Source organism: Bos indicus, chromosome 28, assembly GCF_029378745.1.
Source record: "Bos indicus isolate NIAB-ARS_2022 breed Sahiwal x Tharparkar chromosome 28, NIAB-ARS_B.indTharparkar_mat_pri_1.0, whole genome shotgun sequence".
NCBI classification, from domain to species: domain Eukaryota; kingdom Metazoa; phylum Chordata; class Mammalia; order Artiodactyla; family Bovidae; genus Bos; species Bos indicus.
Window position 1 is genome coordinate 13,012,688 of NC_091787.1, and position 25,857 is coordinate 13,038,544.

At 39.3% G+C, this 25,857-nt stretch overlaps 1 protein-coding gene and 1 long non-coding RNA gene across 2 annotated transcripts in view; one reads left to right on the plus strand and one right to left on the minus strand.

Annotated features, from left to right (window-relative positions):
• The window catches only part of LOC109553813 (zinc finger protein 37A-like), a 40,264-nt gene extending 20,083 nt beyond the window's left edge, over positions 1-20,181 (plus strand). The window contains 5 exon segments of the mRNA XM_070781896.1: positions 6,893-7,019; positions 7,503-7,577; positions 9,837-9,857; positions 12,778-14,067; positions 14,070-20,181. Of these exon segments, the coding sequence (XP_070637997.1) occupies positions 6,893-7,019; positions 7,503-7,577; positions 9,837-9,857; positions 12,778-14,067; positions 14,070-14,095 (1,539 nt within the window). The 3' untranslated portion in view covers positions 14,096-20,181.
• The window catches only part of LOC109553817 (uncharacterized), a 103,611-nt gene continuing 85,190 nt past the window's right edge, over positions 7,437-25,857 (minus strand). Inside the window, exon 7 of the long non-coding RNA XR_011564625.1 lies at positions 7,437-7,628. This is a non-coding gene — a long non-coding RNA (uncharacterized lncRNA). The remainder of the gene's footprint in view (positions 7,629-25,857) is intronic.

Sequence of the window (25,857 nt, forward strand, 5' to 3'; positions counted from 1 at the left end):
TCTTCAGAAAATTGTAAGCATCTCTCTCTCTTCCTTTCCTCTGTTACTGATTTCTGCTGAGGATGAATCAGGTATCAGTTTGATTCTCATTTCTTTGCAGTCAGTCATTACTTGTTTACTTTCATAGATGTTTAAGGATTTTTACTTGTATTTCAGAAATTTCATCAGGTGGAGCTACATACACATTTTTATTTTTTTCCAGAAACCATCCTTTGTATTCAGTGTGTCTTTTAAATCTGAAGATTCATCTATCTCTTTGGGCATATGTGCTGTTATTTCTTTTCTTCTTTCCTTTATCCTATGTGGTCTGTCCTAGGATTTCTTTTAGAGTGGTATTTATCTCTGAATTCATTCACATTTTATAAACTCATTATTTTCTGATTTTTATTTTGAGAGACAATTTTGTATTCTTTGTCAAGTTCGTTTTCTAGTAACCTTTTGAGAGCATTTATCTTATGTTTCCACAATTTAAGCAAATATGAACATTTCCAAGTACTCTTTTTTCTCTCTGATGGATTCTTATAGACAGCTGTTCTCACTTTATGTCGAAGCAATATTCTTTTGAATATCTTTGCATATCCTTTTTTTGGCCATGCCACACAGCTTGTGGGATAGTAGTTCCCTAACCAGGGATTGAACTCAGCCACAGCAGTGAAAGCACTGAGTCCTAACCCCTGGATCACCAAAGAAGTCCCTCTTTGAGGATTTTGTTTAGAATATTTCACTGCTGCTGCTGCTGCTAAGTCGCTTCAGTCGTGTCCGACTCTGTGCAACCCCATAGACGGCAGCCCACCAGGCTCCCCCGTCCCTGGGATTCTCCAGGCAAGAACACTGGAGTGGGTTGCAATTTCCTTCTCCAATGCATGAAAGTGAAAAGTGAAAGTGAAGTCACTCAGTCGTGTCCGACTCTTCGCAACCCCATGGACTGCAGCCTACCAGGCTCCTCTGCCCATGGGATTTTCCAGGCAAGAGTACTGGAGTGGGGTGCCATTGCCTTCTCTGAGAATATTTCACTACTTACCCTTATTTTTGTACTTCCCCCCTCCCTTACTCTTCAATCATTCTATTCATTCTGATGGCTTACTTTTAATGCTTTGGTTCTCCCTACTTGCTTGATGTCATCATTTTCTTTTCATATTTCTCTATGAAGATCTAGTTTGATTAGCTTCGGTAACTATGGCAAAGTAAATGGATAGTTAAGGATGTAGATGTGGATGTTTCTTACCACAAGGTTCTGTAGGTAATGGCTAGGGATAGACACAGAGGACTTTCCTTCAGGCCAGGCAGGCAAGCAGGAGGTCCCCCTTCAGTTTCTGAAATGGAGGGTGATGTGTCTTGGAATCAGAGCACCAAGGTCTGTTGGTTTGTTCTTTTTAATGACTCTGTTTCTGTCTGGTTATATCTGTTCATATATTTGTTTGGATTCCAGATATAAGTGAAATCATACATTATTTGTCTTTCTCTGTATTGTTTATTTCACTTGGCACCCACTTGGTACATCCATGTTCTTCTCTCACTTGTTTCACTTGGTACTCTCTAGGTACATCCATGTTACCACTCTAATGACAGAGAGTGAAGAGGAACTCAGGAGCCTCTCAGTAAGGGTGGTAAAGGAGAGTTAAAAAGCTGGCTTGAAACTCACCATTCAAAAAATTAAGATCATGGCATCCAGTCCCATCACCTCATGGCAAATAGAAGAGGAAAAGGTGGAAGCAGTAACAGATTTTATTTTCTTGGGCTCCAAAATCACTATCAGTTCAGTTCAGTTCAGTCGCTCAGTCGTGTCTGACTCTTTGCGACCCCATGAATCGCAGCACGCCAGGCCTCCCTGTCCATCACTGTCTCCCGGAGTTCACTCAAAATCACTATGGACAGTGACTATAACCACAAAATTAAAAAACTGTGTACTTCTTGGAAGGAAAGCTATGACAAACCTAGACAGCATATTAAAAAGCAGAGATATCACTTTGCTGACAAAAATCCATACAGTCAAAGCTATGGTTTTTCCAGTGGTCATATATGGATGTGAGATGTGGGCCATAAAGAAGGGTGAGGGATGAAGAACTGATGCTTTCGAATTGTGGTGCTGGAGACTCTTGAGAGTCCCTTGGACTGCAAGGAGATCAAACCAGTCAATCCTAAAGGAAATCAACTCTGAATATTAACTGGAAGGACTGTTGCTGAAGCTCCAATACTTTGGCCACCTGATGCAAACCCCCGACTCACTGAAAAAAGACCCTGATGCTGGGAAAGATTGAAGGCAAGGTGGGGGTGGGAGCACAGGGTGATATGGTTGAATGGCATCACCGACTCAATGGACATGAATTTGAGCAAACTCCAGGAGATAGTGTAGGACAGGGGAGCCTGGCATGCTGCAGTCCACAGGGTCAGAAAGAGTCAGACATGACTTAGCAACTGAACCACAACATTATGGGGGACTGAAGTTTGAAGAGTTTTATTTCTTAGTTAACTTTGGGCAGAATTATCCATATTGTCCATATATGCTCATCCCTTGGTATCTGCTGGGGGTTGGTTCCAGATACCTCCCAAAGATATCAAAATCTGCAGATGCACAAGTTCCATACATAAAATAGTGTAATATTTGCATATAACCTACTCACATCATGCCATGTACTTTTAAATTTTTCCCACTTTTACTGAGATGTGATTGACATATAGCACCTACGTTTAAGGTGTACAATATAATGATTTGACTTACATCATGAAATGATTACCACAGTGAGCTGAGTGAATATCCATTGTCTCATGGACACAACACTAAAGGAACAGGAAAAAAATGTTTTTCCTTTTGATGAGAACTCAGGATTGTCTGCTCTCAACTTTCATTTAATAATGTGTAGCAGTGTAAATTATCTTTATCAGCTGTACTTAATCCATAGTACTTATTTATAACTGAAAGTTTTTACATTTTATCTACCTTCATCTAATTCCTCCCTCCCCAACCGCTGCCACTTGGTAGCCAGAAACTGTTCTATTTTTCTACTGGCCATCTGTATGTTTTCTTTAGAAAAATGTCTGTTCAAGTCCCTGCCCATTTTTAACTGTTTTTTTTTTTTTTTTTTTTTATGTCAAGCTGTATGAGTTCTTTATATACACTGGATATTAACCCCTTATTGTATATTTATTTACAGATGTCTTTTCCCATTCACTAGGCCGCCTTTTCATTTTGTTGATAGTTTTCTTCAATGTACAAATGCTTTTTAGTCTCATCTAGTCCCTACCTGGTAGTTTTTGTTTTTGTTTCCCTTATTTAAGTAGAATGTCCAAAACATTGCTAAAGTATTAGTCGCTCAGTTGTGTCCGACTTTTTGTGACCCCATGGACTGTAGCCCGCCGGGCTCCTCTGTCCATGGGATTCTCTAGGCAAAAATACTGGAGTGGGTTGCCATTTCTTCCTCCAGGGGACCTTCCCAACTGTACATAAAGGAGACTTCATTAATGTGCATTAGAGGATACCCCAGGTTAACTGTCATAGAAAACTGTCTCTTGAGCCTTTAAAGTCTATACCAATTCTACACCTCTAGTTGGCCGACTGTTTCTTTATTTAGGTTTTAAGGTGAATGACCTGGGGCTATTTGTTTCCATCAACCTGACTGCGAATCTAAAGGCACAGTTGAAATGTCTATTTTTCTTGCCATCCTCAGAAGAGATTGCTGCAGATCTACTCTATGATTCTCATTCTTTTCAGCTTACAATACAAATAGCTTATTATATTTTGCAACCTATGTCTTATAACAAAGCAGTGCTGAAAAATTAAACAGAAGAATATTCAGTTGCCATGTAGGCTACGAAAATGATTTGCTGGTGGTCATTTTTAAGCTTGATTCTAAATAGATTTATGAAGAATGACACTTGGAAGACGTGGTTCAAATTTTGCTATTTAAGGTATCTTGAAATTATAGGCTCATTCTCCCTAAAATTTCAAAAAGCATAGAGCTTAGGCTCTTAAGGGTATAGCAGCGATAAAAGCTTTCATAGTCATTTATAAAAAGCAACACCTCATAGTTTTCTGTCTCCAATGGCTCTCTAATATACTTGTAGAAGGAAGGCAACAGAAAACCAAGAATAAAAATAGCTGAGCTCTCCAAAATTGGGCTTCCTGCTTACTTTCCCTGTTCAAAGAAAAGAGGAGACACCATCTTGCAATAGAGGCTTCATAGACAACTGGGCTTCTCCAGTGACAGTCAACATTTGATGCCCCGTATCTCTTGGTTCTTCTTGTTGCCGATGGTCAGCCTGGCGATGGTACTAAGACTAATGTTAAAGAGAAGGTAGTGCCCATAGGTCTTAGGGGGTCAGGGGTTATTAGCTTTTTCTTTTTGGACATGGCTTGTGGAATCTTAGTTCCCTGACCAGGGTTTGAACCCAGGCCCCCTGCCATGGAAGCACAGAGTCCTAACCACAGGACTACCAAGGAAGTTCCCTGCCTGTGTTTTCTAGAAGTTTTATGGTTTCAGGCCTTACATTTAAGTCTTTAATCCATTTTGAGTTTTACTTTTTATGGTGTGCGCATGTAGTCCAGTTTTCCCAGCACGATTTGTTGAAGCTGTCATTCCCCCATTATATATTCTTGCCTCCTTTGTGATAGATCCTCTCATATACTTTAAATTGTCTCTAGATTACTTATAATACCAAATATGATGTAAATACTATTTAAATAGTATGTAGTTGTAAATAGTTGCTGGTATGTGACAAATTCAGTTTTGCCTTTTGGAACTTTCTAGTTTTTTTCCCCCAAATATTTCAGTTCATAGTTGGTTTAATCTGTGGATGTGGACCCTGTACATATGGAGGGCCAACTATATAGAGAGAGCTTTAAGTGTCCAACTTCATAGAATGGCTGCTCTTCAACTTTGGTCTTCACTAACTGCTGGATCTCCACAGAGTAAGGGGGACACTAAAATGCCCTAGCAGTCAACTGTCAGTTATTTTGCCATTCGTCTTACCACCTATGCTGACCCTTAGCCCTGGTTGGAGGGCTTAGAGCTTGGTGGTCACTGGCTGTGGTTGGAAGCTTACACATCTGTGCTTATATAAATTACAGGTACCATGCTTGTAGTTTCTGTCTAATACTATCTGCTCATATAATCTAGAAGTTGAATAAAATTATCTTCCAGTACATTCTGTTATTTGCACATTTATTTTTATTGTTTCTTCCACTTATATTGCTGGAGGCATCAGCGGCTTCAGAAGTAGATGTGTTTTAAGTCTGCCATCTTTAATTGGAAGTGTCAGTTATTTGTGAAACTGTGCTACTTGTGAAATTGTTACTTATTATTTCCTATTATTCTCCTGTAATTTGGTTCTTTTCTTACATTTCAAAAAATTTCTTCTTGGCTTTCATAGCCTATTTTTCTTTTTTCTAGCCTATTTTTCTTTTTTCTATCAGCCACTCAAATATTGGCATTCCTTCATATTCTGTGCTGGCATTTCTTTCTTTCCTTATCTCCTCTGTGACCATCTGATTCACTCTGGTGACCCCAGTGACATGGAGTTGCCATTTTCACCCAAGTTTTTTTTAATACTAGAGCTCTCTCATCTTTTCCAGAACCATCTATCCAAACTTCCAGTTGATATTCCACTTTTTTGTTGTGTTTATTTGGTGTACTCTATGTCTGTTTCATTTCACTGTATGTCTACCCTGCTCTTCCTTTTGTTTCCCCAGACTTGACAAGAGGCTTCCAGAACCTCTAACATAGATCATGCCGACCCTCGGAGAGTAACTCTTCCTCTCTCCCTCTGTTCACCAAGCTGTCTGTTTAGCCTCTCTGCTGCTGCTGCCTCCTTACTATAGGCGATCCAGCTCCAACAGTGCCTCCAGTGCAGTCTCCACCCTACTTTAGGATCACTGCTTCCTCAGCAACAGTTAGTTTAAGTGGTACTGAATTGTGTATTCCATTTCACCATTGGCTTCCTGCTATTCACAGCAATGACCTGGGGTGAGTAGAGGTAGGGGAGAGAGGGAGGCTGTGCCCCAAGGGAGTGTGCAAGATAACTGTGTGTATGTCACATACTGTCTATTCTTTAGGACACAGGAAGAAAGTACTAGCTTGTTTGTTTAGATTTTTATCTGAAAAGTAAGAACAGAATTGAGTTCTTATATGTGAATTGATAATATTTAATTTATAGAGAAATAAAACTAGCGGTTGCTCAAGAATTTTATGGATTAGGTTGAGTGATGAAATATCTGGAGATCACCAACAGAATTTAAGCCAAATATAGTCCCTGGTTTCCTTCCCCCAAACCCTCTCCCCCTGCTTCTACAGCCTTCATCTCATCACAGCTTCAGACTTGCTCTTCTGTCCTGCTGTGCAGTCCATTGGCTTGCTACACATTTTCTTTTCCAGCAGTTTTGCCATATATTTGCAAAGAAACTGCTATTTCTATATAAGCACTGAAAGTGTTATCTGCTTATTGAAATCCAGGGTGCTGACACTCTCACATGGACTTGCATAGCATCTCTTTATGATCTCTGTCGGCATTGCATGTATTTGTGATATGAATCCTTTAAGTTATATGGTAGGTATGTCTTGATATGTTTCCTTATAAGTTTAGACCAGGAAGACTAAATTATTCAACTTGGAATTCTCAAAAACTAGGACAATTTCAGTCATATAAAGGCATGAGGATATTTTTCCATTAAGTAATAAACCAATTTGCCAACGGTATCTCTACTGTGGTTTCTTTTGTTTAATCACAAAGTGTAATACTATACACATTTTAACTCCAAAGTGTAAGCTACAAAGTAAAGATCCTTTGTTAACATTTTTACAGGAAAATGGTAAGAATTAGTCTTTAAATTCTTTTTCTTCCCCCACATCAATCACCTGATTCTCACCCCTGGAGATTGAGCCAAAGTGTGGTTTTCTAGGGATTACTGTCATTCAGGGATGTGACTGTGGGTTTCACTCAGGAGGAGTGGCAACACCTGGATCCAGCTCAGAGGATGCTGTATAGGGATGTGATGCTAGAGAACTACAGCCACCTCATCTCAGTGGGTGGGTAGCACTTATTTCCCACGTAGACTCCCAGTGTACATATCCTTTCTTACTTATAGAAACTTGTGGGATTTTTGTAGACTAAAATAATACTTAGGTTTGGGATTTAGAGACCAAGGTCAGTTTATCCCTTTTGAGTACCAGAAAGAATGTGTTGTCCTCTACTCACGCCAAGTCATATCCAACTCTTTGTGACCCCATGGACAATAGTCCCCCAGGCTCTGTCCATGGAATTCTCCAGGTAAGAACACTGGAATGGGTTGCCATTCCCTTCTCCAGGGGATCATCCCAACCCAGGAATCAAACCCGGATCTCCCACATTGCAGGTTGATTCTTTACTTTCTGAGCCACCAGGGGAGCCACCTCTGCCCCATAATAGGATTAAATGAGCCTTCTTTAATTGTATATTCTTTGAAGTACACTGTCATGTTCCTTCAAAGGCTCTGTCCAATTTATTTCAAGTCATATAATCCTCATTAACAGGGTACTGTATCCCTAAGCCAGAAGTGATCCTCAAATTGGAGCAAGGAGAGGAGCCATGGATATTGGAGGAAGAGTGCTCAAGTCAGTGTCCCACATGGGAGAGTCAGTGGGAGTATAAGCCCCGTGCTGTTTAGGAGAAAATAAGATCACAAAGGGTTAGTTCAGAGATTAAGACCGTTGAAAGGGTCTTCAGGAATCATGTTTTTGTGGCTTTGGACCTTTGGAATGCACATTAACATGGCTCAAGTATTCAGTGTCATTGAATCATGCATATCTTCCCAGTGTCAAAATGGTGGTATCTTTTAAGGTATAAATTATATATTGAGTTAAATGCAAATGTTTAAGCATTCAAGTAAATAAAATAGTCTATACAGAGACACCCATATGTCAATCATGATGAACATATGGAACAATTTTTTAATCACCCCAGAAGGCCCCCTGGTGTTGTCCTCCCAGTAACATTGCTCCCCCTTCTATTAGCATAGATCAAGTTTGCCTGTTTTTAACTTCAGATAATTGTAGTCATACAGTATGTACTATATGTAAATCTACGTGCACTATGTATATATTATATAATGTGTCTGCCTTCTTTGGATCAGCACTGTGTGTGTCATTCATGCCGTGTATCAGTAATTTATTGCTTTGCAGTGTTCCATTGTGACTATCCCAGAACTTGTCCCTCCATTCTGTTACTGAAACATAGTTGGGGTACATATTTGAAACATACTTGTTTTAAAAGATTTATTTTGAATTTTTCAGTATTTGAAAAATAGTACTACACTTTTTAACTAGTTGATTTACAGTATTAGTTTCAGGTGAACAACATAGTAATTCAATATTTTTGCAAATTATACTCCATTATAAGTTATTACAAGACAATGCATATAATTCTCTGTGCTATACAGTATATCCTTGTTGCTTATCTGTTTTATACATAACAGTTTGTATCTCTTAAACCAAACCCCTAATTTGTCCCTCCACCCTTCAGTCTCCCCTTAAGCAACTGTAAGTTTGTTTCCTGTTTTGCATATACACTTATTTTCATAAGATGAGTCAAGAGAACATTGTTTCTTGATGATTTTTACAATAAATTCTTTGGTGTTTGGAAAATTTCACCACTGAAGCCATTTGGGTCTGAAGTTGTGGAGATTTTCAGAGTGTTAAATTGTAGATATTTATTTTTGTCAATATCATAAATACAGTACATACAGTTTCTGGAACAGAATAATGATGAATTATATTTTCTTAATATGAACTACTATGTGGTCTGATGTACCTGCTCTCTTGGTGCAATGAGAGAAAAGCCAGGAGTCCTACTAAAGTTGGTATTGCAGGTGAAGAACACTAACAATGAATCTGAGCAATGTTCTGTAGAAGGGACAGGTAGCGCTCCCTCTCCTGAGAGACGAGAGAGAAGATTTGGAGATCTTTCTCTTAACTTTTTGGTAGACAAATTTCTTCAGGGAAAAAGAAGAAAAAAAAGAACACTTTGTCTCCAGCCTTATACCAAAGATTGCATCAGGGTCCCAGGTTTAAGCACCCCCACTGAAATGGAAATCTCTCTAGCATTCTATCCATATGTAATAAATTACTCTCCAAAATTTAGGTTCCAAATTTTGTTAATATTCGCTCACAAAGTTCTAACTGCAGCAAAGTAAAATTATATTTTGTGGAATCCCACAGTGCCACTCATTTTACTTCTCCATAGGTGACTTCAGGCCAATTTTTCTATATAATGAGCCATTTCTCATTTTGTTTTAGCCTTTAAAATGAAGGTTTTACCTGGCCTAGCTGTACCCAGGTGAAGCAGGATACATTAGTATTTTGCCCACATTGTGCCTTGAACTGCAATGAAGTCAGTGCCACATTTTGCTATACATACAATTCTGGCCAAATGAAGCTGGTTTAAATGCCTTCTAGGCTGAGGCAGGGTCATGAATCTCTTCAGCTAAATTCAAGAACAAATTTCACACCTCTTTCTAATGGAGTAACCACACTATAGGAAAACTGCTTACAGACTGCATGTCTGAGGTTTCTTTCAGTATCAGGGGCTTGCACAAATATTTGAACATTCTGATAACTATCCCTGTTATCAGAGGGCTCACACTTAAAGGACAAATTAATGCCAGATTTTCACACACACAAACATAATCCCAGATTATGCTTGTTTTTTTTTTTTTTACAGGTTGTCTGGTAGATTCCAAGTGATCCACCCAAAAGTAGGTGCATTAGGCTAGAGACCCATTATCAGCTTCTAATGGGTCAGGCAACAGATTTCAATGGGAACTCATTAGAAAACTCTATTACTTTTCCAAAAGGCATCTCCCAAAGTAGCTCCATCTGAAGACCACCTTGGTCATGTGGTCTCCTTTGTATACTACCTTCCCTGACAACCTAAGCCTTTTAATGCCCCCAAAGGCAAAAATTATCCATCACGGGAACTTGTTCTGTCTCCGGTAGTATAAGATTCTAGGCATGAACACTAAATTTTCACCCACAAAAACTTCTTTCCCTGATTAAGATGACTTTCTCTAGGGTTTAGGACAAACTAATTTATACCATATAGTCTGATGCAGTATCCACAAAACAACACAAGCTGTTTTTAAAAATTACCCTTTTGAGTGATGTCACTATGGTTATAGTTGAGATATTTGTTTTGTTATTTGCCTTCAATCTACAAGCAGTAAAATCTGTAAACCACCAAATTCCTCTGCCCAACACAACAGGACACCAGACAGTCCCATACACCTATACATCTAAAGGTGGGTGGGCTGGAACACACAGAGAAGACAGAACTAGGGGAACAGTGAGGAGTGGATGACAGTAGATGAAAAAGCAATTTATGGGGTTAAACAGCTGGGCTTACCTGGAGAAATGTATATTCATTCAATGTTTGTAAAATGATGGCTAAAAAACTGTCTCAATGATACTTAAACCCTTCAGAACCAACAAAAATTATTTTCCGAAGTATACAAACATCTCACACAACTCACCAAAAATTGGCTGAAGAGCTAAATAGATCTCTCTCCTAAGAATATATCCAGATGGCCAATAGGCACATGAAAAGATGCTCAACATTGCTCATTATTAGGGAAATACAAATCAAAACTACAATGAGGTGTTACCTCACACCACAGAATGGCTACCATCAAAAAGTCTACAAACAATAAATGCTGGAGAGGGTGTGGAGAAAAGGGAACCCTCCTACACTGCTGGTGCAACTATACATTGATACAGCCCCTATGGGGAACAGTATGGACGTTCCTTAAAAAATAAAACTACCCTATGATCCAGCAATCCCACTCCTGAGCATGTATTCAGAGAAAACTGTAATTCAAAAAGAAACAGGTACCCCAGTGTTCACTGCAGCAATATTTATAATAGTCAAGACTATTATAAATAGTCTTCCAACCTGAATGTCCATCAACAGAGAAATGGATAAAGATGTGATACATATATACAATGAAATATTCAGTTCAGTTCAGTTGCTCAGTTGTGTCCGACTCTTTGGGACCCCATGAATCACAGCACGCCAGGCCTCCCTGTCCATCACCAACTCCCGGAGTTCACTCAAACTCACATCCATCGAGTCAGTGGTGCCATCCAGCCATCTCCTCTGTCGTCCCTTTTTCCTCCTGCCCCCAATCCCTCCCAGCATCAGAGTCGTTTCCAATGAGTCAACTCCTCACATGAGGTGGCCAAAGATTACTCAGCCATAAAAAAGAAGGGAAATAACCACTTTTAGGAATATGGATGGACCTAGATATTATCATGGCACCCCACTCCAGTACTCTTGCCTGGAAAATCCCATGGATGGAGGACCCTGGTAGGCTGCAGTCCATGGGGTCGCTAAGAGTCAGACACGACTGAGCGACTTCACTTTCACTTTTCACTTTCACGCATTGGAGAAGGAAATGGCAACCCACTCCAGTGTTCTTGCCTGGAGAATCCCAGGGACAGGGGAGCCTGGTGGGCCGCCGTCTATGGGGTCGCAGAGTCGGACACAACTGAAGCGACTTAGCAGCAGCAGATATTATCATATTAAGTAAGTCAGGAAGACAAACACCATATGATACCACTTTTGTTCAGAATCTAAAATACAACACCAACAAGCTTATCTATGAAACAGACGCAGAGAACATACTTGTGACTGCCAAAGGCTAGAGGGATAGGGAAGGGATGCATTGGAAGTTTTGACTTAGCATATAGAAACTGTTATATGTAGAATAAATAACAAGGTCCTATATTCAGTATGCTGTAATAAACTACAATGGAAATGAATATGAAAAAGAATATGTATAACTGAGTCACTTTCCTGTATACCAGAAACTAACACAGCACTGTAAATCAGCTGTATTACAATAAAGTAAAATTATAAATGAGTTTTCACTTAGGACATTAAACTCAAGAATATAGAGAATTATTGGAGAAGAAAATGGCAACCCATTCCAGTAACCTTGCCAGGAGAATTCCATGGACAGAGGAGCCTGGCAGGCTACAGTCCAGGGGGTTGCAAAAAGTCAGGCATGACTGAGTAACTATCACTCACTCATATAGGATTATAGATAGCAGAGGAGTAAACACAGGTACACATAACCAAAAAAATCGTAAGGTTAAAGATAATGAAATTTTAGGACCAGGTTTAGAATTTTATCATTTTCATGGTATACAGAGATGTTGAAACATGTATGTGAAAGCAGGATTGAGATTTATTTGGGGGAAAAGCCAGAAGGGATTGAAACAGGGTTTGATGGTCAGGAGAGGTCTCCTGATGAGTAACTCTGATGTATTATAATAAAGAGAACATAACAATCCCCCAGTGGAGGAAATGGCAACCTGCTCCAGTATTCTTGCAGAAAATGCCATGGACAGAGGAGCCTGGTGGGCTACAGTCCATGGGGTTGCAAAAAGTTTTTCACGACTGAGCGTGCACATGAGCACACACACACTGACTAGAATAGAGCTGTGAGTCTGATCCTGCGGCAAGAGTGGTTCACTGCCGTGCTCTTTTGTCGCATATTTTTATTCATCATGAATCAGAGCTAGAAACAGAATTGCATGGGTTTTAGTACTGTTCCTTTATGAATCAGTGCTTTTAGAATATGGACTTGTTGCTCCTGGGTAGAATTGAAAAAGAGATGAAATTGGATGTATACACTGTTGTCATACTCTAGGCATGAAGAGATTAGGACCTAAAATGACCAACTACCCCAAACCTAATACTGTTTCCTCTAAATATCCTTGTGAACTAATCTTTCTTGTCCCTCTATTTCAGAATTAATTAACAACAGCAGAAAGAAGTTTGACTTTAACAAAGGTAGAAAATGGTCCCATGATGACAAGCATGAAAGAATTCATTATGGAGAGAAGTCTTATGAATATAATAAAAATGAGAATGGCCTCTGTCTTAATGAAGACTCTGTTCAGCATCAAAAAATTCAAATTTTGGAGCAACCTTTTGAATACAATGAATGTAGGAAAGCTTTCCATGTGAATTCACTCTTTGTTAAACTTAAGAAACCTTACACAGGACAAAACACCTGTGAATACACCGAATACAGAAAAACCTGTGATATTTCACCTCTCATTGCTCAAAGAACACATCCAAAAGAGAATCACTATGAATTTAATGAATGTGGAGAAAATTTCTTTGAGGACTCCATTCTCTTTGAACATAGTGTTGACCCTTCGAGCCAAAAGGCAGACCTGACTCCAATTCAGACGACCTACTCAATTGACAATATAATTAAATATAATGAATGTGGAACCATAGTCTTTGGTGCACAACAGAGCATACACACAGGAGAAAAACCCTATGAATGTGGAAAAACATTCAAGCAGAAATCAGCCCACACAAAACATCAGAGAACCCACACAGGGGAGAAATCCTATGAATGTCATGAATGTGGGAAAAGTTTCTACAAGAATTCAGATCTCATTAAACATCAGAGAATTCATACAGGGGAGAAACCTTATGAATGTCAAGAATGTGGAAAATCCTTCAGTGAAAAGTCAACCCTCACCCAACACCATAGAACACACACAGGGGAGAAACCATATGAATGTCATGAATGTCAGAAGGCCTTCTCATTTAAGTCAGTCCTTACTGTACATCAGAAGACACACACAGGGGAGAAGCCCTATGAATGTTATGAATGTGAGAAGGCCTTCCTAAGAAAATCCGACCTAATTAAACATCAAAGAACTCACACAGAAGAAAAACCTTACGAATGTAGTGAATGTGGGAAATCTTTCTCTGAGAAGTCAACTCTCACTAAACATTTGAGAACTCATACAGGTGAGAAGCCCTATGAATACACTGAATGTGGAAAAAATTTCCGTCAGCAGTCAGCTCTAATTGTTTATCAGAGAACTCATGTAAGACAGAAACCCTATGAATGTAATGAATGTGGAAAATCATTCTGTGAAAAGTCAAAACTCATTGCACATCACAGAACACACACAGGGGAGAAACCCTATGAATGTAATGTTTGCAGAAAATCATTCTATGTGAAGTCAAAACTTACTGTACATCAGAGAACACATGTGAGAAGAAACCCTATAGGTATAATGAGGGAAATCACTCTGGGTGAAGTTAACAGTTTATAGAACAAAGAACAAGTGGGGAGAAAAATCTGTTAGGATTTTGAGAACACCTTTGGTCTAAAGTCAGTTCTTAAAATACAGCAGCTAACTTACAGAGGGGAGCAAATAAATAACTTAGAGAAGGGAGCAAATAATATGAAGATATTCAGGACATAGAAAAATCTTCTACTGGAATTAAGCTCAGAATAGAGAAGACCTATTGGTGAATGAATACAGGGAACCTTCTGCCCCAAACTACACGTCACTAAATATCAGAGAAATCAAGGTAAACCCTCTATCAGTATTTGTAGAAAAGACTTCATCCACAGGCCAGAGAAAATGCACAAACTATAGGAAATTATAGGAAAGCATTTACTTTGAGGTGATACTTTTATTGCAGTTGTGTGAAACGTCTGAAGTAGCATCTCAGTGGACATCAGACAGTAATTACCAGAAAAATACTTCTGTTTTAAATGGAAAGAAGCTCTAGGTTAAACCTAGTCTAATCAATCAGTGAAATGTGGAGAATGCCTGCATTTAGACAGAGCATTTATACAGTATGGCCAATGCTCAGTGTGCTGTTCCTTCCAATTTAAGGTATTAGATGTGAACTGGAATCAGTGGTTGTAAGGAATTCAAATGTCTGCTGGCCCTCCTACAGGCCTCCCCACAAGTCTGCCATCGGGGATAAGAAAGGTGTTCTGTCCACGTGTATCAAGAGTTCTGAGTGCAGGTGAAAAAGACAGCATGGCTGATGTGTTGGTAACATTGGGCAGATAAGTAAATGTGTGGAAGATGTTTAAAGTCAAATTCCTCACTGTTGGAAAAGGTATCTGTTAAAATGGAAACAAGCTAGAAAACGTCTTGGAGGGTTGCACTGGACTGTAACTCATATTTTAAATACACAGAAATAGTTATATTAGTGGTTTTGTGTGTGTGTGTGTGTGTGTGTGTGTGTGTGTGTGTGTGTGTGTGTGTTTTATGGATCTGTCAGCTGAGAGGGCCTGAACATACATAGTCTACTACTTTGTATGTAGAAGCTTAATGAAGGACAGAATACTGGCATAATCTCTAAGTATTTCCCCACAAAATACTAATCAGGTATACAAACTGGCAGAATGGATGCAAATATAGACCTGTATATATGCCATCTACAAGAGACCCTCTGTAGACCTAGGGACACATACAGATTGAAAGTCAGAGGATTTAAAAAGATATTCCATTTAAACCTGAATCAAAAAGAAAGCAGGCATAGCAATACTCATATCAGATGGAACAGACTTTAAAGAATGTTATAAGTAAATACATTACACAGTGATCAAGGGAGCAATCCAAGAAAGATACAACAATTAGGAGCATCTCAATACATAAAGTAAATGCTAACAGCCATAAAAGGGGAAATTGGCAGTAACACAGTAGTGGGAGACTTTAACACCCCACTTACACCAATGGACAGATCATCCAGACAAAATAATACAGTTTTAACTGACACAACAGACCAGATAGATTTAATTTATATTACACAATACACCACTTGAAAGTGGCAGAGTACACTTTCTTCTCAAGTGCACATGAAACATTCTCCAGAATAAAATCACATCTTCTGTCCCAAATCAAGCCCCAGAAAATTTAAGAAAATTGAAATTTTATCAAGCAATTTTTCTGACCACAACGCTATGGGATTAGAAATCAAGTTATAGGAAAACTAAAAAAATACAAACATGGAGGCTGAACACTGCATTGCTAAATAACCAAGAGATTACCAAAGAAATCAAAGAGGAAATAAAAAATACACAAATTACAATAAAAACTCGATGATACAAAACCTAAGTGATGGAGCAAAAAAAGTTCTAAGAAGTTTATAATAATTCCATCTCATGTCAAGAAACAAAAATCTCAATCTAACTTCACACCTAGAGCAACTAGAGAAGAGCAAAACCCAAAGTCAGTAGAAGGAAAGAAAGTTCATAGCAGAAATGAAATAGAAATGAAGAAAACAATAGCAAAGAACAATAAAAGTTGATTCTTTGAGAAGACAAAACTGATAAACCTTTAGCCATACTGATCTAGGGGGAAAAAAAAAAGGAAGGGGAGGATTCAAATCAAGAAAATCAGAAATGAAAAAGGATTAATTACTACTGACACTGCAAAAATGCAAAGGATCATAAGAGACTATTACAAGCAACTATATGCCAATAAAATCAACAATCTGGAAGAAATGGACAAATTCTTGGAAAGGTATAACCTTTTATGACTGAACCAGGTTAGGATTTTCCCAGATTGGGAAACAGACCAATCACAAGTAATGAAATTGAAAGTATAGTTTAAAAGTCTTCCAACACACAAAAGTCCAGGAAAAGATGGTTTCACAGGCAAATTCTAGCAAACATTTAGAGAAGAGTTAATACTTATTCACAAAGTCTTTCTGAAAATTGCAGAGGGAGGCACATTACCAAATTCATTCTACAAGGCTGACATCACTCTGATACCAAAATCAGGCAAAAAAAAAAAACACACACACACACAAAAAAGAAAATGACATCAATGACACTGATGAACAGATATAAAAATATCACTGATTAACACAGATAAAAAATTATTCAGCAAAATAATGGCAAACAGAATCCAACAACACATTCAAAGGATCACACACCATGATCAAGTGGGATTTATCTCAGGATTGCAAGAACTCGTCACAAAACACACAAATCAATGTGCTACACTGTATTTAAAAATTAAATAGATGAAGTAAAAGCTTTTAACAAAATTCAACAGCATTTATGATTTAAAAAAAAAAAAAGCTCGCCAGAAAGTGGGCAAAAAGGGAAACTACCTCAGCATAGTAAAGGCCATAAACACAACCAACCTAGAACAAACATGATTCTCGATGGTGAGATACTGAAAATATTTCCTCTAATATCAGAAAGAAGACAAGGAAGTACACAATAAGGATGTAAGGATATCTACTCTCACCACTCTTATTCAACATGGTTTTAGACATCCTAGCCAAGGCAATCAAATAAAGAAAGAAATGGAATCCAAATTGGAAAAAAAGTAAAACTGTCACTTTTTCCAGATGACATACTATATGTAGAAAATCTTCAACATGCTACCAGAAAATTACCAGAGCTAATCAATGAGTTTGGTAAAGTTGCAGGGTACAAAATTAATGCAAAGAAATCTGCTCTCCTATACAATAAGAATGAAAGATCAGAAAGAAAAATTATGGAAATAATACAATTTATCATCCCCAGAAAAGAATAAAATATGTAGGAATACAGCTCTGTAAGGAAGGAAAGGGCTTCCCCAGTGGCTCAGATGGTAAAGTGTCTGCCTACAATGCGGATGACCCAGGTTCAATCCCTGGGTCAGGAAGATCCCCTGGAGAAGTAAATGGCAACCCACTCCAGTACTCTTTGCCTGGAAAATTCCATGGACTGAGGAGCCTGTCCATGGACAGTCCATGGGGTCACAAAGAGTCAGACATGAGTGAGCGACTTCACTCACTCAAGGAAGCAAAAGACCTAGACTCAGAAAACCATTTAAAAAACTGATGAAAGAAATCAAAGATGACACAAATAGATGGAGAGATTATACCATATTCTTGGATTGGAAGAATCAGTATTATCAAAATGACTATATTACCCAAAGCAATCTAAAGATTCAACACAATGCCTATCAAATTACCACTTGAAGTTTTCACAGAACTAGAACAACAAATTTTAAAATTTGTATGGAAACACAAAATACCTCAAATAGCCAAAGCAACCTTAAGAAAAATGGAGCTGGAGAAATGAGGCTCTCTGACTTCAGACTATACTACAAAGCAACAGCAATCAAGACCATAATGGCATCATAGAACAAATATAAATGAAACAGGATTGAAAGCCCAGAGATAAACCTGTGCACTTGTGGTCACTGAATTTAGGACAGAGGAGGTAGGAACATTCAATGGAGAAAAGACAATCTCTTAAATAAGTGGTTTATTTATTTATTTTTTTAAACTAGACAGATACATGTAAAAGAATGAACTCCCTAACACCATACACAAAAGTAAACTAGAAATGGATTAAAGGCCTAAATGTAAGTTTAGGTGTTATAAAACTCTTAAGAGGAAAACATAGGTACAATAGTTTCTGACATAAACCACATCAAGATTTTTTTTTTTTTACCAACCTCCTACTTTCATTAGAAAGTAAAAAAAAAACAAGTGTGACCAAATTGAATTTTATGGAAATTATAAACAAGAAAAGATAACCCTCAGAATGGGAGAAAATATTTGCAAATGAAGGAACTGACAAAGGATTCATCTCCAAACTTTATGAACAGCTCATGCAGCTCAGTATAAAACAAACAACCTAATCAAAACATGGGCAGAGGACCTAAATAGACTTTTCTCCAAAGAAGACATGGGCTTCCCCAAAAGTGGTGCAATGGTAAGGAATCTGCCCGCCAATGCAAAGAGATACAGGTTCAATCCCTGGGTTGTGAAGATTCCCCTGGAGGAAAAAATGGCAACCTGCTTCCGTATGCTTGCCTGGAAAATCCCATGGATAGAGAAACCTGTGGGCTGTAATCCATGTGGTCGCAAAGAGTTGGAGATGACCGAGCACACACACACGTGCCAAAGAAGACATACAGATGGCCAAGAGGCACATGAAAAGATGCTCAACATCACTAATTATTAGAGAAAGAGAAATCAAAACTGCAGTGACGTATCACCTCATATGGGTCAGACCATTATCATAAAGTCTACAAATAAGTGTGGAGAAAACAGAACCCTCTTGCAGTTTTGGCAGGACTGTAAACTGATACAGCCACTATGGAGAACAGTATGGAGGTTCTTTAAAAAAGTAAAAGTAGAACTACCATTTGACCCAGCAATCCCACAACAGGGCATAGACCCTTAGAAAACCATAATTCAGAAAGACACAGTGTTCACTGCAGTACTATGTACAATACTCAGAACACAGCAATAACCTAAGTGTCCATCGACAGATGAAAGAATAGGTGGTACAATGGAATATTACTCAGCCATAAAAAGAAACAGAATTGAGTCATCTGGAGAGATGTGGGAGTCGACAGTCTGTCATACATAGTGATGTTAAGTCAGAAAAAACTAATGTCGCATATTAACGTATGTACGTGGAATCCAGAAAAATTGTACAGATGAACCTAGTTCTAGGGCAAAAATAAAGACATAGACATGGAGAATGGATGTATGGACACAGGCAGGTAATTGGACAGTGGGATGAATTGGGAAATTAGGTCTGACATAAACACACTTATGTATAAAAATACGTAGCTAGTGAGACCTGCACAGTGTAGCACAGGGAGCTCAGCTCACTGCTCTGTGATGACCAGGATGGGGGAATGGGAGGTCCAAGAGCAAGGGTATATACGTTGTACATCAGGAAATAACACAACATTGTAAAGCAAATATACTTCAATTTTCGTAAGGTAAAAACAGAATAGTTGGAAAAATTTAAAAATTAAGAGTGTAGACTAGATAGGCAACAGTGTTTATTTTCACACTTGGGTCTGTAGGTAAGTGTTTTGTTTGGGGAACATACACACTCAGGTGTATAGGCAAAATGAAGTTTCATGTGCAGCTTATTTTCAAATGCGTTAGAAAGGAAAAAGTAATTTGTGTATAGAGATAGAGTTCAAGCAAGTGTAAGGGGTAGGTGGAGGAAATGCAATTCAGAGTTGGGAATTGTGAGTTTTTTGTACTATGCTTGTGACTTTTTTTAAGTTTGAAATTCTCAAGCAAATGTTTGAAAGTTTTAAGTTAACTGACATAGAGCCTACCACATTACAGAAAAAGAAGTGAAGCCATAGTAGTGTCTCAGATACAGAAAAATATGATAAGACTTTACACACATTCATGATTTCAAAATAGAAACAGGAGACTTAACTAAAAACAAAAAGCTAACTTACAACAGACATCATACTAAACAGATAGATACTGGAATGTTTCTTCCTTATATTAATAGATATGAATGCTTGTTACCACCACTTCTATTTAACACTGGACTGAATGCTTTAGCTAGGTCATTAAGGCCAAATAAAAATAAAGCATCAAAAACTGGAATTATTTGCAGGTGATACCATTGTATACATTAACAATGTCTATGGGAAAAGTATTAGAAGTGAATTAGCAAATGATTTAAAAATCATTTTTATGTATAAATAACAAATAGAAAATATAAGTAATATCAGGAGAAATGTATCCTTCCTGGATAGGGTGACACAGACCAGATTTATTCTGCCTGACAAAAGTGGGTAAAGAAAAATAAAGGAAATAATTATTTTCAAGTCACTAGACATACAGCAGCCCTACAACAGTTCCAGAAATAATAATTTAACAGTGTATCACAAAATTGAGACATTTAAAGACAAAATGAAAGGTTAAATATGGAGGAGCAGAATGACATGAACTCACCCCTTCTTACAGAAACATCAACATCAAAACTAACTGCTAAAAAACCACTGACAAAAAAAACACTGGAACCAAACAAAAAAGATACCCTACATCCAAATCCACAACACAATGGTAGGAAGGGTGCAATCATGATAAAATCAAATCCCATACATGCCAGGTGGGTGACCCACAAACTAGAAAACATACCACAGGAGTAGAACTTCTGAGCCCCACACCTGGCTCCCCAGCCTGGGTTTCTGGCATTGGGAGGAATAGTCTCCAGAGAATCTGGTTTTGACAGCTAGCAGGATTTGATCACAGAAATTACACAGTACTGGGGGAACAAACTGCACTCCTAGAGGGCACACATAGGGTCTTTATACACAGCAGGACTCAGGGGAAATGCAGTGACCTCATAAGAGACTGCGCTAGACTTAACCATTAGTATTGGAGGGTCTCCTGCTGAGGCAGGGGATGGCTGTGGCTCGTTGCAGGGACAAGGACACTGGTAGTAGCAGTTCTGGTGAATACCCACTGGTGCCACTGGAGGTTTCCATTTTTCACCAAGACAACAACCGGCAGGTTCCAGTGCTAGGATCTCTTAGGCGAAACTACCAACAAGGTGGGAACACAGCCCCTCCTATCACCAGACAGGCTGCTCAAAGCCTTCCTGAATAAAGAGCTATCCAATAAACATCCCCTGACACTGCCCTTTCCACCAGAGGGACAAGACCTAGCTCCATCCATCAGTAGGCAGTTACCAATAACTCCCCCCCCGCCGCCGCCCGCCCCCCCCCCCCCCCCCAGAGAGCCTACATAAGTCTCTTGGCCTCATCCATCAGGGAGCACACAGCAGAAGCCAGAAAAACTACAATCCTGCAGCCTGTGGAATGGAAATGACAGTGTCAGAAAATCTGACAGCAGAGGAATATGTCCCAGATGAAGGAACAAGATAAAGCTTCAGAAAATCAACTAAGTGAAGTGGAGATAGACAACCTACCTGAAAAAAATTCAGAGTAACAATAGTAAAGATGATCCAAGATCTCAGAAAAATAATGGGGGCACAGATACAGCAGATACAAGAAATGTTTATCAAAGATGTAGAAGAACTAAAGAAAAAAGATGAACAATAGAAAAACTGAAATGAAAAATACACTAGAAATAATCAATAGAAAAACAGAACAGATCAGTGGCCTGGAAAAGAGAACACTAGAAATCACTGCCATGGAATAGAATAAAGACAAAGGAATTAAAAGGAATGAGAACAGCCTTAGAGATCTCTGGGACATTAAATGCACAAACGTTCACATTGTAGGGGTCCAGAGAAAGAGAAAGGATCTGAGGAAATACTTGAAGAAGTAACTACTGGAAACTTCCTTAGCATGGGGGAAAAAAAACAGTCACCCAAGTCCAGGAAGCAGGCAGTCTCAGGCAGGATGAACCCAAGGAGAAATATGCCAAGACACACAGTAATCGAACTGACAAAAATTAAAGATAAAAAATATTAAAAGCAACAAGGAACATACAGGGCAACTCCCATAAAGTCATGAGCTGATTTCTCAGCAAAAACTGTGCAAGCTAGAAGGGAGTAACACAATGTATTTAAAGTTATGAAAGGGAACAATCTATGACCAATAATATAAAAGATAATTCAGTACCACCAGACCAGCTTTGCAGCAAATACTAAAGGAACTTCTCCAGGTGGGGAAGAAAGAAACGCCACAACTAGAAATAAGAAAATTATGAATGGAAAAGCTCACCAGTAAAGGGAAACACACTAAAGGTAGGAAATCATTTATTTGCACACAAATATGACATGAAAACGTATAACTGTGAAAAGACCAGAGCACAAATGCAAGATATTGGAAGTGAATCTGAAATTACAAGATGAGCAACTTAAAACAATCCTGTTTATAGACAGTCTGGTATATCAAAACCTCATTATAACTGCAAACCAAAAATCTACAACAGATACTTTAAAAAAGGAATCTAAGCACAACACTAAAGTTAGTCATCAAATCACAAGAAATAAAAGAAGAAGGGGGAGAAAGACACCTGCAAAAACAAATCCAAAACAGCAAAAATAAAACATTTACTTAGCATTGATTTGAAAACTGTCTTCTCCCTAAACTGAATGGCTAATGTAGTACAAAACTAATCACCAATCCACAGCAGGTTTGTTGTTGGAAATTAACAAGTCTGAATCTAAAATGTACGTGCAGATGCCATGACCAAAGGCAATAGCTGAAGTAGCAAAATAAAGCTATAGGACTTAGACTGCAAGGTAAACCTTACATGGTGACTGCAGGCAAGGAATCAGAAAGCTTCTTGGCAGGAAAGCTATAACAAACCTAGACAGTGTGTTGAAAAGCAGAGACAGGGGTGCAGTCCTAAGATGGTGGAGGAATAGGATGGGGAGACCACTTTCTCCCCAACAAATTCATCGAAAGATGATTTGAATGCTGAGCAAATACCACAAAACAACTTCTGAAGGCTGGCAGAGGACACCAGGCATCCAGAAAGGCAGCTGGGTCTTCAATTGTCTTTGAAAGGAGGTAGGACAAAATATAAAAGGTAAAAAGAGAGACAAAAGAGGTAGGGACGGTGACCCATCCCAAGGAGGGAGTCTTAGAAGTTTCCAAACACCAGGAGACCCTCTTACTGGCGGGTCTGTGGGGAGTTTTGGAATCTCAGAGAGTAACATAACCGGGAGAAAAAATAAACCCCACAGATTACAGGTCTAACTACAACTCCCAGAGGAGAAGTAGCCCAGACACTCGTGTCCTCCACCAGCAAGCGGGGACTGAACAGGGAGGTGCGGGCCGCACTGCTTAGGGTAAGGATCGGGCCTGAATGCCCTGAGGGCAATCTGATGGAGCTAACCTGAGATAGCAACCCAAACTGTGAGATAGACAGAGGGAAAAAAAAAAAAAAAAAAGGAAGGAAAGAGAGAAAAAGAGTACTTTCCCACAAAAAGCTCTAACCTAAGGCACTGCCAGGCGGCACACAGAACAAAGGACTAAGCGAATACCAGAGGAGAGCTAGCCCACTGCGGACCGGCCCATCCCCCACTGGAGGCACAGAGGCAGGTGGGTGCCAGCCAGAGCTGGAAGGAAAGAAAGGGGCAACCTCTACCAAACTGCGAGGAGGTTCTCAGTTGCTAACCAAGTCTTCCTGGGATCCTAGACAGCTAACACACATCAGGAGGGTCGCAGCCAGAGATCAGCTTCCCAGAAGAGACACATGGCACACCTGAGATGTAGCTGCACACCCAGAAAACCAAGCGGCTGGGACCGGGGAGGTGATAAGACGCATGGCACCAGAGGAGTGTGTGCTCGCCAAACACCTGGTCGCCTGAGCTGCTTGGACCTGGGAAGGGCACAAAATGCAGGCACAACTGAGTCTGTGCCTTTGTGGAGTACCTGAGAACCTGAGCCTGAGCTGTGTAGATCTGGGAAGTGCATGCAACCCAGGGCCCACCCCAGAAAGTTCCCCGGCAGAGCAACCTGGAGCCTAAGCAGCGTAGACCAGGAAAACACACACGCCGTGAGTGGGGGCAAACACAGTGTGACCCAGACACTGCGAGCACTCCCCACACATGCAAATGGTATTTGTTTGCAGTGTTCCTCCCTCCCTGTAGCACATTTGAACAAGTGAGCCTAAATAAATGACCACCTTTGCCCCCTTGTGTCAGGGCAGAAGTTAGATAAGGAAGAGACTTGCAAAGAGAGGTAGCCAAAATAAACCAAGAAGAGGGAATGGCTCTGGAAGTGACAGGTGCAACACAGTAAAACCCTGTAGTTAACACTGGCTACGTTGGAAGGGACCTGTAGACTTTGAGAAGAAGTATAAGGTGGAACAAGGAACTATCTGAAACTGAACTGACCACCCACTTCCCTCAACAGCTCCAGAGGAATTCCTAGATATATTTTACTATTATCATTTTTAAATTTCTTTTTAAATTTTTTAAGTTCTTTAATAATCCTTTAATTTTCATTTTTAAAATCTACTATTAACCTTGAAAAAAAAGACCCTATTTTTAAAGCAAATATCATTTTTTATATAACTTTTGCAATTTTTTTTTAATATTGTATTTTTGAGAGTCTAACCTCTACCCTAGATTTTTAATATTGGCTTTTTAGTAATTGTTATCAAAATTGTACCTTTAAAAATCCAATCTTCAGTACCCATTTTTACTTAGGAGTGTGATTCCTCTCCTTTCTCTCCCCCAGGTCACCTCTATCTACTCCCTACCCCTTCTCTTCTCTACTTAACTCTGTGAATTTCTTTGGATGTCCCGGGCTGTGGAGAAAACTTAGGGAACTGATCACAGGATAGACTGGTCTCTCTCCTTTTGACTCCCCCTCCTCTCCTCCTGGTCACCTCTATACTCTTCCTCCCTCTTCTCTTCTCTATGGAACTCCATGAACCTCTCTGAGTGTTCCAGACTGTGGAGAGCAAATAGGGAATTGATTACCGGCTAGACTGCTCTCTCCCTTTTTGATTCCCCCTCTTCTCCTCTTAGTCACCTCTACCTCCTTCTTCCCTCTTTCTTCTTCATGTAACTCTGTGAACCTTTCTGGGTGTCCCTCACTGTGGAGAATCTTTTCACCATTAACCTAGGTGTTTTTTCATCAGTGCTGTATGGATGGAGAAGTCTTGAGGCTACTACAAGTATAAGATGGAAAGCCAGGACTAAATCCAAAACTTGAGATCACCAGAAATCTCCTGACTCCAGGGACCATTAATTGACAAAAGTTCATCCAAAAGCCTCCATACCTACACTGAAACCAAACTCCACCCAAGAGCCAACAAGTTTCAGAGCAAGACACACCAAGCTACTTCTCCAACAAAGCAGGAACATAAACCTGAGCACAAAAATACAGGCGGCCAAAAGTCACACCAAACCCACAGACACCTCAAAACTCACTACTGGACACTTCATTGCACTCCAGAGAGAAGAGATCCAGCTCCACCCACCAGAACACCGACGCAAGCTTCCCTAACCAGGAACCTTGACAAGCCACTCATCCAACCCCACCTACAGGGAGGAACATCCACAATAAAGAGGAGCCACAAACTTCAGCATACAGAAAGGCCACACCAAACAAAGCAACCTAAACAAGATGAAAAGGCAGAGAAATATTCAGCAGGTAAAGGAACATGATAAAAGCCCACTAAGCCAAACAAAAGAGGAGGAAATAGGGAGTCTAACTGAAAAAGGATTCAGAATAATGATAGAAAAAATGATCCAAAATTTTGAAAACAAAATGGAGTTACAGATAAATAGTCTGGAGACAAGGATTGAGAAGATGCAAGAAAAGTTAAACAAGGAGCTAGAAAAAT